Below are 17,219 nucleotides of genomic sequence, written 5' to 3'. Positions count from 1 at the left end.
AGACTTGAAAATACGTACACATTCCAGTCGTGATTTAAGAAATCCTATTATAAATTGCTCATTACTTATTGCTTTGAATGGAGGAAATTTGTAGATATGTATGTGAATATCAGGGAAATTTCTCCATTTCTACAGGTTTGATTGCATTAAGTCTTTCAATAAGTATGGGTTATCCTGTTTCTGTATTGTTATGTTTGTTTTATAATAAACCAGTCTCAGAAAATACAGTATTCTTTTTATTTAAAGTTTTCGTTGATAAAATTAACACTGACACAATTTGTTTCATGGATATTATGCAGATCATATACAAAAAATTTTAAACCCTCAAAAGTAGGTCATAGGACTTTTAAATGAAGAATGAAATCCAGATGTGAATTATAAACTATTATGACGTTTGTCTTCTATATTAAAAAGTTCTACTGCTGATTTTATAGATCTTTATTGAGCCTGTTTGAAAAAAAAAATAATTAAAAGGTCGTCCGTTTTACTATGAGAAGGAAATTCTCCATGGCGAAAATCATATACTATCTGAATTTTAGAAGAAACAAAAGGTTTTAGTGTTAGTCTGTAATACCTGTCCTAGAATGAGGTCACTGATATAATTAACAATAGAACAAAGTCAAGGCCAGAAAACATCACCAGTTCAGACATATAATATGTAACGTTTACGTTATGCATTCATTATTTTATAAGTTGAACCTAGAATAAGCCAAAATTATAATTAACTCTTCTGTTGTGAGGTCATAAATAAAACTAGATATATGTCCATAGGACAAGAATGCCGCGCCAAGGATTCATTAATAATGAAACATGAAAATTTGTATTAGTGTATGAAGTCTGATAAAAATATCTTAAATATTTCTTTAAAACTGAGTTTTATACACAATAGATAAACTGTCCATTATGTCATATATAAGACTATCCTCAACCGTCTAATATCTGACATAATGGTCAGTTTGAGGTTTATAACTTACTCAACCAATGTCGAACACTCCTATTTGCTAGAGAAATCAATGTCCGTTTGTCCGTCAACACTTTTTTGACGCGATAACTCGAGCAGTTTTCACCGTAAGTAATGGTTATAAGCCGAAAACTGTCCATTATGTCAGATGTTAGACGGTGCAAGGCGCGTTAGCGCCGAGGAGAGTCTGATTATATATTTATCTGACATAATGGTCAGTTTGAAGCTTATAACTTACTTCACGAATATCGAACACTCCTATTGTTTTATTGGACAGCTACAGGTAAACGGGTCTCGTTGTGCTAGGAGGACTTAACCTTTAAGAGTTCATCACGTTAGGCCAAAGAAAACTAGTTTTTGAATATTCCGTATTGCTACTATTGAAAAACAACAGAAGTTGTAGCAATATTTCGATATATGTGAACATTAACTTTGTTTAGTCTTATTCCGCGTTGCGACATTTTTGATACATGTATATACTTCGCATGCGTAAAAGATCTATTAAATTTTTGACAATTTAGTCATTTTACATGGCAACACCACGAATGACGGCAAACATTTTGAAACAACGACCTCTGCAGATTCAGATATTCTTGTCATTTTCATTAATGGAAAAGAACAAAATTCAAACTTAAGCTTGAAGTTTTCTACAGTGATTTCCGGAGATATTCTTGTGTTTCGGAGTTTGCAAGAAATAGTTTCTCGATTTTGCAAAATAACAGGTGATTTAAGCTTGTGAAATTGGGGGGGGGGGGGTGCTTCTTATTTTTTTATTTGCAACAAAGTCAGATTTCTCGATTGTGCACAGGTTCTGGAGGATTTTACTCCAGCCAGTCCTTAAAAGAAACGACAGACACTCGCTCAAACAACGTAGGACTGAACGGGCAAATGGTCACAAATCACCTAACAAAAAAAAGCGTGTACATTACAGAATCAGTTGAAATTTGGTGAGCGGAATAGTTACATGTAAAGGCCGAAAATGGATGTTTAAATAAACAAACAACAAACAAACAAACAAAAATACCCAAGGATGTATGCATCTGATTGCTCTGTAGTGTCTCCAAGATTCTGTGAATGTTCACGTATCAATCAGTGTGAAATGAATAGTAATGAACGGCGAATTTTAAGATCCGTGCCACGGATTGTTCATGCAACATGTCCTGTTCAATGTGGATTATGAATGCCGATTTCAATAGAAATATTTTTTATATTTTTATATTTAAGGAGTTGACCGTAAGGAAATTTTGTGGCCCGTCTATTGTTGCAAGATAACTCATACAATTTTCACCGAAATGTTTTTGAATACTTTTCAATATGATGAAGACACCTGTAAATGGCCTGGGGGTCACTTATGAAATGAATGTAATTTTTGAAGATTCATGAGGACATGAACTACGACGCTTCACGCCGGCATATTTCATGAAGCGCGTTAGCGCTCCATGATAAATATGCCTGCGTGAAGCGTTGTAGTTCATGTACCTCATGAATCTTCAAAAATTAAATTCATTTCTTATATTTACATTATTTTTCTGATGAGTTGCCACAAATTACGCCATTCAACTGTCATTTTTAACATTCTTTGTGCCGCGGGCCTATTTTGGGCCTATTTTCAAAAACTACGTTAAGTGCCATGGGCCTATTTTGGGCCTACTGTTAACTCATTACGTCACAGGTAAAACTGATTATGACGTTCCGTCATCATTCTGAGTTTCGCGCCATTTTGGCCTCTTTTTAAAGAAAACAATCAATCATTTTACCATTCTATTACTGAAAAATTATCTGAAAGAAAAGGAATTTTAAACGGGCGTTTCATTTGTCTTGATCTTTAGAAAATGTAAACAATGCATTCTGATTTGTATCAATATTTTCAATCCTTGTCTGAACGATACAAGCAAACAAAGTTCCATTGGTAGAACAAATCTTAAACACGAGAATAATTTACCATCACCTACAAGAACTTAGTGTTTTGATCGTGGAAATACTAGTAATGCGATATCATATTGTAATTTTTGTAAATATTTTTTTTTATCTTAAATCGGCATTATATAGTATACAGTTTAACAATGTAACATAAGCCTACTTTAAAAAGTTTAACCTCAGGAGCATAACAAAGAGTTTATTTTATACAGAGAAATGTTTAACTTTAGGAGCATAACAAGGAGTTTATTTTATACAGAGAAATGCATTTTACAACAGATTACATGTCACATAATCAAAGAAATTCGGCAAAGATACAAGGAACTTTACAGATAAACCTTCAATTCTGGAATACATGTAGTCAGTGCATGACATAGCCAATTGCCTGAGAAGACTGCTTATGTCCATTGAGCAATTACGGCTCTTATTTCTGGAAGAAACGACTGTGACATAGAACCTCTGCATGTTTATATGTTCCCACCCAATTAATTCCATCCATTCTGTTTGTTCAAATGACCAATACAGGTTTCTTTTAGGCACGAATTATTGATTTTAACTGCCGAGGGGGGGATTAGCTGGGTCATACTTTTTTCGCATATTCTCGTGTCAGATTATTAAATTAATGCAAGAATTGTGGCAGGTATTTACAATCAGAGGGTAGGCAAAATATCTTGTCGGTCGAAATTGGGGCAAGTCCCCCCCTCCCCCCCTAGGCAAATGCCCCTAATATCTTGATTTCCTCTCAACGTAACTTAAACTAGAAGTGATATATTACTTTATTTTCTAACAGCTATGCGTGGCATTTCTAATGAATTAGATATGTCAATTAACGTTTCCCTTTGCTCAAAAGTTCATCACCTCTCCGTTGTAATTTTAAAAAATCATAATATACTTATATACAGTAGTAACCTTGTCCGTTATTTATCTACCGTGTTATTTCAGTTGTAGGATCGCACATAAAGTAATGCCGATCGGCAAAATGTTTGGCATGATCGTGCACTCTATTTGAAAAACATATGAAAACTTTTATACTTTTTAAGGTCAATTACTACTTACATGTAGATGCACATTGTAAGTTACATGTTGACGGAATATTTAGTTTTAACAAATGGAAAGCTTCTTAATTTTTTTTAAGGACTTTGAAGGTGTTTATATATCTAGCTCCAAATTCAAAGCACAGGCACTTGTTTCTATGATATTTTTTTTAACCCATAGCATAAAAATAACATTATTACACAATGGGTCAAAAAATTATTACAGAAAAACAAATGCCTGTGATTCAAGTCATAAACACTGTAGAAAAATGTTGTAATAAAATCACAATAAAGGACAAAATAAGTTTTAATAAATCAAAGTCTTTTCATTTGATTGACTCAAACAATCCACAGATTGCATCCGAGTTGCCGTTCAAGGATGGTAAGGACGAAGAAAAATTACTATTGGAAGTAACGTACGTCTTAGTCGGTGTATTCCAGGTTATTATTTATAACACGATTACAAAATGTGACAGGAAAAGATCAACATATAAACGTTTGAACAAATATAAAATAATAATAATTTAAAACAATACAAGTGGTTGTGGGAAAGGTGTGTGTGTGCACAGGTCCGTATAACGCGCGTGGGGGGGGGGGCACCCCCACTTTTTTCTGAGTAAAATTTTTTAATATTAAATCTTTATTTGATACTGCTCCCACATACTTTTTTTGCTGTAAGGTCAAGCACTGGCGAGTTCAATGTTTTTTTCAATGTGAACCAGAAAAGTAAGACCCCCCCCCCCCCCCACACACACACATACGAAGTAGGATTTTTGCGTTCGGAACAATATTTTTTGGGGGGGGGGGCTTGTCAGATTTTTTGTGAAGATTCCCCTCCCCCTGACTTTAAAACTATTGCTACGGGCCTGGTGCATGTGATAATATGTAAGGTCTACGTTCAAAAATATGTATAAGGTGTACGAACCGAAATTAACCTTTATCAAGTCCGATAGAATTTCCATGTTTAAGAACACTTTCACTGGTACATGTAGATCCCTAAAATTTGTAAGTAGTTATTTATGAATCATTGTGTTTCAATTACACTGCATTTGTATATTTTTAACTTTACTCGTGTTGCGATCATTATTTTATGCAGTATATACTTGATCCACGGGTACTTGGCGTTACATATTGTTCTTATTTAAAAAATGTAACCCCCTACCTAATCTACAAAAATATTATTTGAGCATAAATTTTGTGTTCTGTAAATGTATTTTTTTTTTCGGAGAGGCTTGTAGAATTTGTTCTTTTATAACGTCTCTATTTGATCGATTTTTTGTAGAGGCGAAAAACCATTTATACCTAAGTTACCTACATTGTTTGTGACGTCACAGTTACGTTACATCATAGATTCAACGTAATAGAAAACTGCCACGGCACTGTACGTAATTTGAACTGGAAATATGTACGGCAGCAAAAGGGTTAAACAGTTTGCACTATAGTTTTGACGTCAAGTACGGTATTATGACGTAACAATTGAGATATTCATGCTCATCCATGGTAGTTCATGAGAAAATGAACAGCATTCCAATTTGCAAAGAATCGTAAGAAAAAATATTTGGAAATGTAAATATATCCATTTGTCTGTCTGTATGTATATACAGTGTATCTATCATGACACAATGATTGAAACATCTATTAATTAATATATCATATATTAATATATAATATTAATTAATATATAGTCATATATTTTTTTCTCTTTGTAAGGTCAATCTTTAAATATTAGTCATTCTAACACATATAAGTGATTTTTTTTTATTATTACCTTCCTTATGCGCTACATTTTATTCTAATCAGTACTGAATCAAGATCATTTGTCGTTTTGCTGTGACTGATTTAGCAGAGTCCTAATGACTTTGTCAGATATCTGATTCAGTTTTCTTTCCATGAATGGAAATATGGTGCAGTGTGGGGTTGTTAAATTTATCAGCGACTGGTACGACATTCACTTCAAGCAGGCATTCACGAGTACCGTGAGTGAGTGATAGAAATTTTCATTTGAATCGTTGCGGTAAGGATGATGTTAACATAAAATTAAAACAATATTGTGCATATATAAATTGTAAAACAGTTTCATACAAAACATCTTTAAATAGCATTTCCTAGTGTAAGAACCTCGTAAATCATTAGTTCTTTTGAAGTTAAGTGCAAGAAGAAAATTTGAATTTTATTTTTTTTTCCCTTCAGTCTGACATTTATACAGCGTGTGTCTTTCACTAATTTACAATTTTCAATTGTTAATAAGTACAGAACTTATTAGTTATGTACTCATTAGCAATTGAAAATTAGTGAAAAACACGTGTGTGCAAATTGCGTCCAACGTGCATTCTATGTCAGAATTTTTTTCTTTGATGATCCCCAAATAATATTCTTATACCCCTTTTTATAAAACATCCTGGACCCGTTTATTCCACTGTATTTATTTCTAAATAGAGAGAAACTAAACATATACATTTTGACACCCCCCTCCATAAATTAGAAAGGCTAACAACACTTATTTTGTCTGTCTGTGTCAGAAGAGCTTATCAGGATGATAAATGATACAGAATTCATAACTAAAACAAATATTGCTTGAGTTTGCGTCACGACCTAATCGCTCCTTCCTTTGTTGGTTATGTAGTGGGGACATTCTAAAATCTGAAAGATTGAACCAAATGAGGAGGGGGGGGGGGTTTCACCACTTTTAAAAGTCACTAGCTTTTTAACATTTCTGAATATGCGCCTCAGTTTGAGAAGTAAACAGTCCATATTTGAACAATTTTCTAAGAATAATTGAAGATAAGATAAGCCTAGAGAGTGGTCTGCCAGTAACAGCTACAAAATGTCCCGGATATTAATTCTCGTAGCCTTTCAAATTGTTCACTTTGCCGACAAAAGCCGATGCGATGATCCCGAGGTTTACTTGAATGCTGTAAGTTACATAACCCTTTGTAGAGAAAAAAAACTAATATGTATGATAAGAATTAAGGACAGTGTTTAACTGCTAAAAATCCATATTAACTAGTATGCAAAGTTAATACATAAGAAGATATATGGCTGGGTTACTATGAACTCATCTTGGTTTAACAGATATTTTTTTTGAAATATTCTAAATTAAGGTGAACAGTGTCAGAGATGACCAATTCTAACATACTAAGTTAAAATTCATCTGTAAATAATTGAAAGGTCGTGCTGTGTAGTCAGAGATGATGTAGCTATATTTAAATGTTTAGAGACAATCTCATCACAGGATAAATATAACCATTACATTTTGCTTGATTGTTTAACGTCCCTTCGAGATTTTTTCACTCATATTGAGACACCATTTCCGGTGAAGGGGCTACAAATTTAGACCTATGCTCGGCACTAAAGGCCTTTGAGCAGTGAGGGATATTTTTCGTGCCAGCTCCTACTGCGACAATTAAGGGACCTCGGTTTAAATACGGTGTCATCCGAAGGACGGAAATCCACGTTCCGCAGTGGGATTCGAACCCACGATGTAGGATCAACTCCTCATTTAATTGGGAGATGCGTTGCTTTTTTTATACGATTGCTGTCTTAAACTTTTTGGATCTCTTGCTCTCTATCATTTGTTTGTTTGTTCTCTTATCTATGTTTGATGTTGTTACTTACCAATTATTATCTCTATTATTTATTATTCTAAAATTAGACTGGCCTTCTTGCATACAACGGCTTTCCAGCAGAAAACCACTATGTGGACACACGAGATGGATTTATTTTGAATATACAGCGGATTCCCCATGGTCGCTTCAGGAAAAAAGGTATACATACTTACCTGTCAAGCAACTCGATTAAAGGAAAAAGTGACAGTCAATGTGAAACTGAACCACACGATTCCGGTTTCTATCACGATTGTGTTAATTTAAACTTTGGATAAATCTTAACTCCTTTAGGTCTAGACTTTACTCCACATATTAATGAAATTTAAGAGGATTTTTAAAAAAAAAATTCGCTGGGCCCAAAGTGACTCATGTGAACTTTGTGGCCCATGGGCCTCTTGTTTTTTAAATCTGGTGATCGATGCACTTTTTTCCTAATCATATTTTCTAATATTCATTACAAATTATCGATAATACGACCTTTTTACAGGCACGTAAAATGCGGGGGGGGGGGGGGGCAGGGGGCGCCCCCTTTTTTGAGTATAGAATTTTGCTATAGTAAATTTTCCTTAAGATGCTGATTGCTCCCCCCCCCCCACATACACACACACTTTTTGTTGCCGTAATGTTGAGCACTGAAAAAATCCAGCAATTGGACAGGTAATTAGGTTTATTTATCTATCTATTTTTTGCTTGTCAGATTATTTTGGGAAGTCCCCCCCCCCCCCCCGTTAGGTTAGTTTAGGTTTTTTTTTTTTGCTTGTCAGATTTTTGGAAAGTTGCCACCCCCACCCCCCACCCCCACAACACACACACACTTTTGAAACCGTTGCTACGGGCCTGTCCTAGTCTCTATCAGTTATTCGAAAAGATCGTTTTTCGAAAAAAAAAAAGATTTTAATAGGTAGATCTAACACACTTTTTCATATAGAATGACTCCATATACTTGATACACAATTTAATTGCTAGGTTTAAGGAAAACGACCTCTTGCATTTTTAACCTTATGGCTCTTTCTGAGGCATGAATCCTAACGGAAAGCTAAGTGCGTTGGGTACGATTGCACCCCCTTTAATCCTCACCCCTTCCAACCCCCGAAACCATCATTTTGGACCGAATGAATTTTTAATTTTGGTTAATGTAATGCTGCTAAATTAGTTTATTCAAAACTAAAAATGACTTCCAGAATGCACAAGAACCAATCTAAAAGGTACATTTAAGGTTATTTAAAAATCTTCATGACTCAGGGGAGGGCACCCCTCAAAAACCCTCCCCAAATACCCCTTTCCGTTGACCTGGTGACGGCATGAATTATACAAAATTAGAACAAAGGTCATTGTTCAGCATATATCATGAGAACAGATTGTAAAAAAGAGAGTGTTTTAAGGTTTAACCCCTTTCCCCGCAGTCACATATTTCAAAGTATAATTATACCGTTATCGTTTATAAATTTGTTTTCTACCACATTTTAATACATTTATTGGTTCAGGACATTTGAAGAAGTCCCAGTCAATAAAAAGTTATTAACGGTTAAACTGAAAAATTTAAAATAACGACGAATGACGACCAACGAAGACGCAAAGCAGGTCATCCGAATGATTCGGTGATCTGGGAAAAGGTGGATTGGGAAGGGGTAAAAGAAATGTCATAGGAATCGAGGGACAAGGATTGTCCAACAATGGACTAGAAATTATTAAAGACGATTGTATTTCAAGCAACAAAGGGCGTGGTGGTAGTACAGCACGGACTGACCGGGGGTTCGGACTGTTTTCTGAGCAACATGGTCAACAACAGCCTGGGGTTCCTTTTTGCAGACGCGGGTTATGACGTATGGCTCCCCAACAGCAGGGGGAATCTTTACTCAATGACACACAAGAAGTACAACCCATCTCAAGAGGAATTCTGGGATTGGAGGTAGACTAGTACAGCGCATTTAAGGATCTTTTTTTATTTTGTAATTGGTCTTGTGAAGTCCAAATTCATGGACTCCTGTATTGATTTTTGTTTTCAACCAGATTCAATGTTTTTGCTCCTCTACCAATGCGGACCTCCTCACCTGGATTAATTAAGTGTACAATTACTTTTAAAAAAAGAAAGAAAAGCATCACTAAAGTGTTTTACTAACTACTTTGAACCCGTACTTATTTTATCTACAACTGTTGAGATAATCACTTTTTTTCTTAAGGTCAGACGACACGTTCCTCAAATATATGTTTTGTATATCTTGGTTACATATCAAAAAAAAAAATTCTTTTTTTTTTTTTTGGTCATTTTCTTGTGATTTCTAAATTGTTTCCGATATGTTTTAAAACAGTAAGTCCCTAAAAATTGTGTCTTTGGCAATTCAAAAGATTACCAAAAAGAAATTATATAAGAAATATCACTGTATCTTGCCCAAATGCATGGTAAGGTACCTCAACTTTTTGTGAGGAAACTTGTTTAACTAACAATACTTCAATGGCAAATTCTTGGAAAAAATATATATATTCGAGGAACCTGTCGTCTGACCTTAAGAAATTAACATTGAATTAAGTCAATGAAAAACAGGCGCACAGCTGGGGTCAAGGGGGGGGGGGGGGTCCTAAGCACTAGGAGTCCTGAGCAAAGTCCTTGAGGGTGTAGGCAGAAGTCCTAGGCCCTTGTACTTGATGGGTTTCAGATGCTTTTTAATAACCTAAAGCATTTGTTTATTCTTCTTTTTCTAATCGTTAATTTGTAGTACTTTTTCATTATACATATTTTATAAACCGTACCCGAAACACGATGTGGATATTCATGCCTTGCTCACTGGAAAATCGAAGTTTGCTTACATCAAGTATTTATGTTTCAGCTGGCAGGAGATGGCGGAGTACGATCTTCCCGCTGTAATACATCACGTTCTTAACGTTACCAAGGCTGATACTATATACTATATAGGTCACTCACAGGGAACTCTAATAGCTAATGCACAATTCAGCGTGGACAAAGATTTAGCCTCCAAGATCAAGCTGTTCATATCTATGGCCCCCATAGCCAAGGTCACGCACGTGGGAGGTTTTCTGGGTTTTCTAAAGCCTCTGCTTACGGAAAAGGTATCCAATATGTGTAGCTTGAATTCTTATAATGTGTCAACATGAAATAAAAAAAATTCAACGATCTTTACTATATTGCTATCAACTTAGTTATAAATACATTATGTAGTTTTTGAAACTGCAAATAGATATACACATGTAATAATGTTTGTCTAGCATTCCTTTTATGATCAACAGGGTGCTGAACTGGTGCTCGGTAAGAAATCGTTCGATCAAAATTCTACCCTGACCAAGTGGTACGCCGACGTGTTCTGTACAACTCTCCCTACAGAGTATATCTGTAACGGACTGTCCTCCATTATCATGGGCTGGGACACGCGAAATCTTAACATGGTATGCTATACCTACCTCAGTAATGTCACTCAATCAGGCAGCTTCGTGACAAGATAAAGATGATATTTGTACACAATAGTGGCGGATCAAGGATTCCTGAAAAAAGGAGGGGCAGCAAGTTGGGGGTTGGAGTGGGGGCTCAAGGGGCGAAGTCCTTGGAAGCTCTCAGGTTTTGGGAGTTTTTTGACTTATTTTTTGCTATATTTTAGGTATAATTATCACCAAAAAATTACTTTTTAATCTTATGTATACTTTTGGCCATGAAGGGGGGGGGCACCCCCCCAAATCCGCCAGTGCACAAGCTCACAGAACATTTATATAGATCACTGTGACACAAAATCACATGTACTTAAAATTGTATACTATATTTTTACCGGAGCTAGGGAACTGTAATATGCAGTGGTAGTATTGAGGTACATGTAGAGGGCTAACAGGTCAACAACCCCACAACCCCTCCCCCCATTAAAAAAAACTTCAAATTTGCCACCCTGATATTGAGGATTCTTGAATAGATAGGACTTCTCAGTTATCATTGTTACAACAGTGTAACAGGACCACTCATGTAGTCCAAGACAACAAAGTCTTTTAAAAGTTGCTTTAATATCAACTTTGGATAAAGAATAAATAGCTAGTTGTCAATACATGCAAGTACAGTATATACTTTTTACATACAGTTTCATGTACATCTAATACCCCCCCTCCCCCCAAAAAAGAAGATGTATATCAATTTCCATTTACAAATCCTTTGCAGACAAGAGTGCCAGTCTACACATCTCATTCAAATGAAGGATCCTCAGCCAAAGATATCATCCATTACTTCCAAGTAGGAAACTCCCTAGTATACGATCTTAATGAGAATAAGTTGTTCCAGATAGATCATAATTGTTTATTACATTGAGAAAACTGATACTAAGTGCATTGAACAGTTGAAAAATCTTATTTAATAAAACCATTTTTCTACCTTTTCTTTTACTTTAAGGAAATGGAGGCTGACAAGTTTCAGAAATTTGATTATGGACCAGATGGGAATCTCAAACGCTACAATCAGGTGACTTTAACAGTTAACTGTCAATAAAAAAGGGTATTTTTAAACGACATTTTACGCAAAACATTAGACAAATGAAAATACATGTATAAACAAGAGGCCCAGGGGCCTTGAAAGTCACCTGAGTATAAAGTAACACTGTTAAGGATTCATAGACTGAATACAAAATAAAACAAAATAAGCTGATAAAAAAGGAAGAGAAATAGGATGGTCAGGTATCAGCAAAATGATTAATTTAGTGCTCAGCAAATCGAAAAGTTGATCTATTATATGCATCCCCCCCCCCCCATTTGTCACCATCGTACGGAAGCCCGTTACAACGAATTCCACTTTGTTATAACAGATAAAATTCGTTATAACGAATTCAAAGAAATTGTTTTACGAATTAAATTCGGTATAACAAATTCGACAATTCTTTATATCGTATTCAAAAATATTTTTCGATAGGTCCTAAATGGGCTTCCGTACCATCCCCATAAGGACTAAATTAAAATAATAACATTTCCTCTCACATTGTCCTCCCTTAGTCTTTGAAGAACATTTAATGTACAAAGATAATATATTTTTGTTCCACTTTTAGCTATCTATTATTTACAAGTTTACCTGACCATTATAAACTATGAAACTACTTTTTGTATTAAATACTGTATTATAAAAATTCTTGTATCATTCTGTTATTCAATTACCCTTTCAATTACAATATTTTAATATAGTGATTAATTATCATAGATGAATAGTAAAGGTAATAACTGTTTTAGTAGAAGACAAATTAATAAATTGACCAAGTGGTGAAGTATTTCATAAATTTGATAAAAATACCCTTGCTTATTACAACTTATGTACTCTGTTCTTATATTCCGTGTGAAATGCTGTAGCAACATATAAGTCATGATATTATACAGAAAATTTGCGAAAATATTAACTTCAAATCTGTGTCCAGGCCCCATTAATACCCAGTATCTGAGAAGATTTTCAAACAAATAGTTCACTTCCACTATAATAACAAAGGACACCCCCCCCCCCCCTCGCACAGAGGCCCTGGGGCCACAAATTTTACAATTTTGGAAGAGGCACTTTTAAACATCATAACCATGCACTAATTTTATCTACTAAATACCTAGGGGCAGAAAAGAAGATTTTCAAATAATTAATGCAAATGAATATTCTACAGACCCCCCCCCCCCTTCCACACCTGAACCCCTGACTCTGGGGCTACAAATTTCAAAATTTTGGAAGTGGAAGAGGCACTCTTGGTCATCATAACCCTTGCACTTAGTTTATCTGCTTAATACCTAGGAGCCCCTCCTTACAACAAAAACCCCTGACCTTGGGGTCATGAAATTCACAATTTTGGAAGAGCACCCTTGCTCATCATACATGTGTAACTTTATACTTGGTTTGTTTGCTTAATACACAGGAGCAGAAAAGAAGATTTACAAAGAAATAATGCACTTTCACTAAACATGTATAATCAAAAGAGCCCCCCCCCCCCTTTCTGTAGAACACCTTACCCTGAGGCCACAAATTTTACAATTTTATGAAAAGGCACCTTTGATCATCATAAACATGCACTTAGTTTATCTGCTTCATATACCTGGGAGAAAGAACATTTTTAAAGAATTTATGCATTTTCACTATATGATCATTACAATTTTGATAGAGGGCTCAATGCTTATTACAATCATACCAACAATTTGACAGCTTGATGTCCAGAAGCAAAGAAGAGGATTTTTCAAGATAGCACTACTTTTGATGGTTTTTTCCCCACCTCTAAGGCCCAAGGGGGGCAGGGACCCTGAAATTCACAAATTTTGTTCCTCTTCACTCATAATTCTATGCCAAAATTGATTGAAATTAGTACAGTGGTTCCAGAGAAGCTGAAAATGTTCAAATAATGAGGCACGACGGATGATGCACGACAGAAGATGATGGAAGAAAACATATAGCAATAGGTCATCTGAGTGACTCAGGTGACCTAAAAAATAGCAAAACTCAAAAATGTTTTTTCCATGACAAAACTTTCCTGGATTTGTAAAACAGAATTCCTGTTTTTCAAATTCTATCTGATCGACTTAAAAAAAAATCACAATATGTGACTAATTGTATTCCAGACCACACCCCCTCAGTACTACCCCCAGAATATGACAGTACCAGTAGCTATGTACTATGGGGATAATGACTTCCTAGCTGACAGGACTGATGTACAATATCTCCTCAATAATTTACCAAACATTGTTCATCAGAAGGAGTTTCCTGACTGGGATCATGTAGACTTCATAATTGGAAAGGAGGCTCATCAACTTCTTTATAGAGACAAGTTAATGTCAAAATTTTCATAAAGTAAAATTAAAACAAAAAAAGACTTGTTTTTTTATTCGTGTGTTCATATGAACAGCAAGAGGTACTACTGATACAAATTAAGTTGTTTACATTTTTTTCTTTAAATCACATACATAATGGAGCAATTTCATTGCACATGAAAATTAAAATTCCTCTGGCAAAAACTCTACAGCACTTATTTTTAAGTGTTAAGTTGAGGTAAAATTAGGCATATACAAAAACACATGTCTGACAGCTGGTGACTAGTTTCTGTGTTACAATGTTACTGATATAGAAGTCTGTTTGACAGCATTATAAATAAAGGTATTGTCTAGGGGGATAAATTGTCCTGTGATTATCTTTATCACTTCCTGAGCAGCACACCCACCAATGACTGAAGCCACAGTGTGGAGTTCTGAGGCCCCATAACGACATCTAAAACAGAACAAATCAAACTATAAAAACTTCATCACAGCAACTTTGTAAAAATAAAGCATTTTAAAAACTCCCTGCTACATGTAAACATGCAATATTTGTTCTGTAGCTCTAAGCACTAAATGATAGCTTGAACTTGTAAAGTTTATACAAATTTGTCCAGGAATACTTAAACACATTTTAGATCATTAGTAAGTACAGTAAAACATGCTTATATTGAATTGATGCTTATTGCAAAGTGATTTTCATTCCCACTGACTTTAGAATATATTAAACACTTAACAAATATATAATGAATTAAGGCTATATAAACGAAGCAAAATTGTCTGTCCCTGTACTTCATTATAAGCGCGTTTACTGGACATGTAAAATCTTGGCTATACTCACATTTCATGGATATAGTCCTCCTTCACAGAGGATGTTAACCCCCATTCATGAATTAATTTGATGATAATTCCCTAAAAATAATCAGGGAATTAAAATTTATGAACCAATCACTTTAAATAATGTTCTCTGGAATAACTTTTAAAGTTTAATTTGAGATTCCTTGCATTGAAATTAGGGTTCTCATGAATAAAAACCTACATTTACTAATTTATGTGCTGGATATACATTGTTCTTTTATTCTGTGACCATAAAGTTAAGCAAAAGTTGAAAGATTCTTGAGAAGTTTAAATGTTCTATCAATGGTAATATCCAGTACTGACCTTGAGAAGTTTAAATTGTTCTATCAATGGTAGTATCCAGATCTGACCTTGAGAAGCTGAAATTGTTCTATCAATGGTAATATCCAGTACTGACCTTGAGAAGCTGAACATCAGGTTCCACTTGATCATTGTCTTCCCCCGGATATCTATTGTACTCCTCGTAAAATCTATTCACCCCCCTCAAAATGGGGTAAAAAATCAGCTCACTTTCTCCATCCTCATCCTCAAGGTGGGAACCTGTCAAATGTGTAAAATATACAGCCTGTAAAAAGTATGTCAAAACCCTAATAACCAGATGGGTACACCTTGCACTGAAGAGTTGGGACAATATATCCAGATATTTTCCTATATATTTCTATGTAAAACTTCGATCCCCCATTGTGGCCCCTCCCTACCCCCAGGGGTCATGATTTGAGCAAACTTGAATCTACACTACCTGAGGATGTTTCCACATAAGTTTCATCTTTCCTGGCCCAGTGGTTCTTGAGAAGAAGATTTTTAAATGATGCCATTATTTTTTCACTAATTCCTAATTATCTCCCCTTGAAAGAGGGCGTGGCCCTTCATTTGAACAAACTTGAATCCCCTTCACCCAAGGATACTTTGTGGCAAGTTTGGTTGAATTTGGCCCAGTGGTTCTTGAGAAGAAGTCGAAAATGTGAAAAGTTTACAGACAGACAGACGGACGGACGGACAGACGGACGACGGACAAAAAGTGATCAGAAAAGCTCACTTGAGCCTTCGGCTCAGGTGAGCTAAAAAACCAAGGCCAATGTCCCCAATTCATTGTGTGGAGAACGATATCCAGATATTCAGTTATCCAATTTGGTTTGAGAGGCTATCAGACACTGAAGAATGCCAACAATGGAACACAGATAGTGAACTCCCTGAAGAGACACATGTACCCAGAAAGAGGAAGATCACCAAGAAGAACAGATCAGCAAGTAAACCTCCTAGAAATCCACCATTATCAGAAATTGAGATGTTGTCATCAGAGACTAGTATCTCTTCCAATGAAGAAAGCCCACACAAACTCCAGCCACCATCCAAAAAGAAGATGAAATTCAACATGAGGACTATGCCACTATCATCTGATGATGACTCGGATTCTTTAGAGGAGCACTCCGAGCATTTGATGGCAGCATCCACTTGTGGCACATCCAAAGATATTTCAGTGTGTGAACAACTACCTTCACCTGGATATTTTCTTATCCCGATCAACTACTGGACATCCACTGCAGACAATTCCAATGGGAGACAAAACAAATTCATATTGTGTCATCTACAATGCCAGAACAGCTTAAGATCAGCCTTTGTATATGACTGTGGCATCTGGGACTCACAGACTGGAAAAACTGTAAAAATTTACTTCATGATGACAAACCAAAACACATTAAAGGGAATCTCACTAAAAAATAGGAGTTTTCTGTATGGAGAAATGGACAAAGACACTTGGACAATATTCCAAGATTTGGGAACCTCTTGAAATTCAACTGACAAAAGAAAATTTGATTCAAATTCATGGCTACTACACAAAACACAACGGAAATCACACATTCAAGAAAAGGGTTACATGTTTTGACCAAGTTCCTCACAAATTTCGGGAGAAAATTAATTATGCTATTGTTGATCACTGTGGGAAGTTCAAAGAGACCATCATTCCTCATGGAAATTCAAAAGAAAAAGAAGAAAACTACATAAGGACAGATCCTGTTATCCTCCAAAGGGCATACAAACTTTCCAAGGAAAAGAAGACTATTGAAGTTATTGAGATGATGGGTGAATATGACTCTTTCC

General features: G+C 35.4%; 2 protein-coding genes across 3 annotated transcripts in view; one reads left to right on the top strand and one right to left on the bottom strand.

Annotated features, from left to right (window-relative positions):
- Positions 1–6,721: 6,721 nt before the first annotated feature.
- On the top strand, positions 6,722–14,300 carry LOC133205096 (lysosomal acid lipase/cholesteryl ester hydrolase-like). The gene is made up of 8 exons (XM_061340838.1): positions 6,722–6,826; positions 7,565–7,676; positions 9,228–9,426; positions 10,343–10,583; positions 10,761–10,916; positions 11,668–11,739; positions 11,896–11,964; positions 14,073–14,300. Exons 1-8 carry the CDS (start codon positions 6,737–6,739, stop codon positions 14,298–14,300), a joined length of 1,167 nt encoding a protein of 388 aa, XP_061196822.1. The 5' UTR covers positions 6,722–6,736.
- A 34-nt stretch (positions 14,301–14,334) lies between these two features.
- Positions 14,335–17,219, bottom strand: part of LOC133205349 (NEDD8-activating enzyme E1 regulatory subunit-like) — an 18,984-nt gene continuing 16,099 nt past the window's right edge. For both annotated transcript variants that reach the window (XM_061341143.1, XM_061341144.1), the window contains 3 exons: positions 15,517–15,659; positions 15,103–15,173; positions 14,335–14,715 (listed from right to left, as the gene is read on the bottom strand). In XM_061341143.1, coding sequence (XP_061197127.1) covers positions 14,556–14,715; positions 15,103–15,173; positions 15,517–15,659 — 374 coding nt within the window. In that variant the 3' untranslated portion in view covers positions 14,335–14,555. The remainder of the gene's footprint in view (positions 14,716–15,102; positions 15,174–15,516; positions 15,660–17,219) is intronic.

The sequence above is a fragment of the Saccostrea echinata genome, unplaced genomic scaffold, assembly GCF_033153115.1.
Source record: "Saccostrea echinata isolate AGI-Se365-2 ecotype Australia unplaced genomic scaffold, CSIRO_AGI_Sech_v1 ptg000054l, whole genome shotgun sequence".
NCBI lineage: Eukaryota > Metazoa > Mollusca > Bivalvia > Ostreida > Ostreidae > Saccostrea > Saccostrea echinata.
The sequence above is the reverse complement of the archived record's forward strand: the minus strand, read 5'-3'. Positions and strand labels throughout refer to the sequence as shown.

What these genes read in the sequence shown, in the direction of transcription:
- LOC133205096 (XM_061340838.1), top strand. Translation starts at nt 6,737, where the DNA reads ATGTCCCGGATATTAATTCTCGTAGCCTTTCAAATTGTTCACTTTGCC. An exon ending in CCGAGGTTTACTTGAATGCT is followed by an intron (nt 6,827 to 7,564) that starts GTAAGTTACATA and finishes TTCTAAAATTAG; the next exon opens with ACTGGCCTTCTTGCATACAA. An exon ending in ATCTCAAACGCTACAATCAG is followed by an intron (nt 11,965 to 14,072) that starts GTGACTTTAACA and finishes ATTGTATTCCAG; the next exon opens with ACCACACCCCCTCAGTACTA.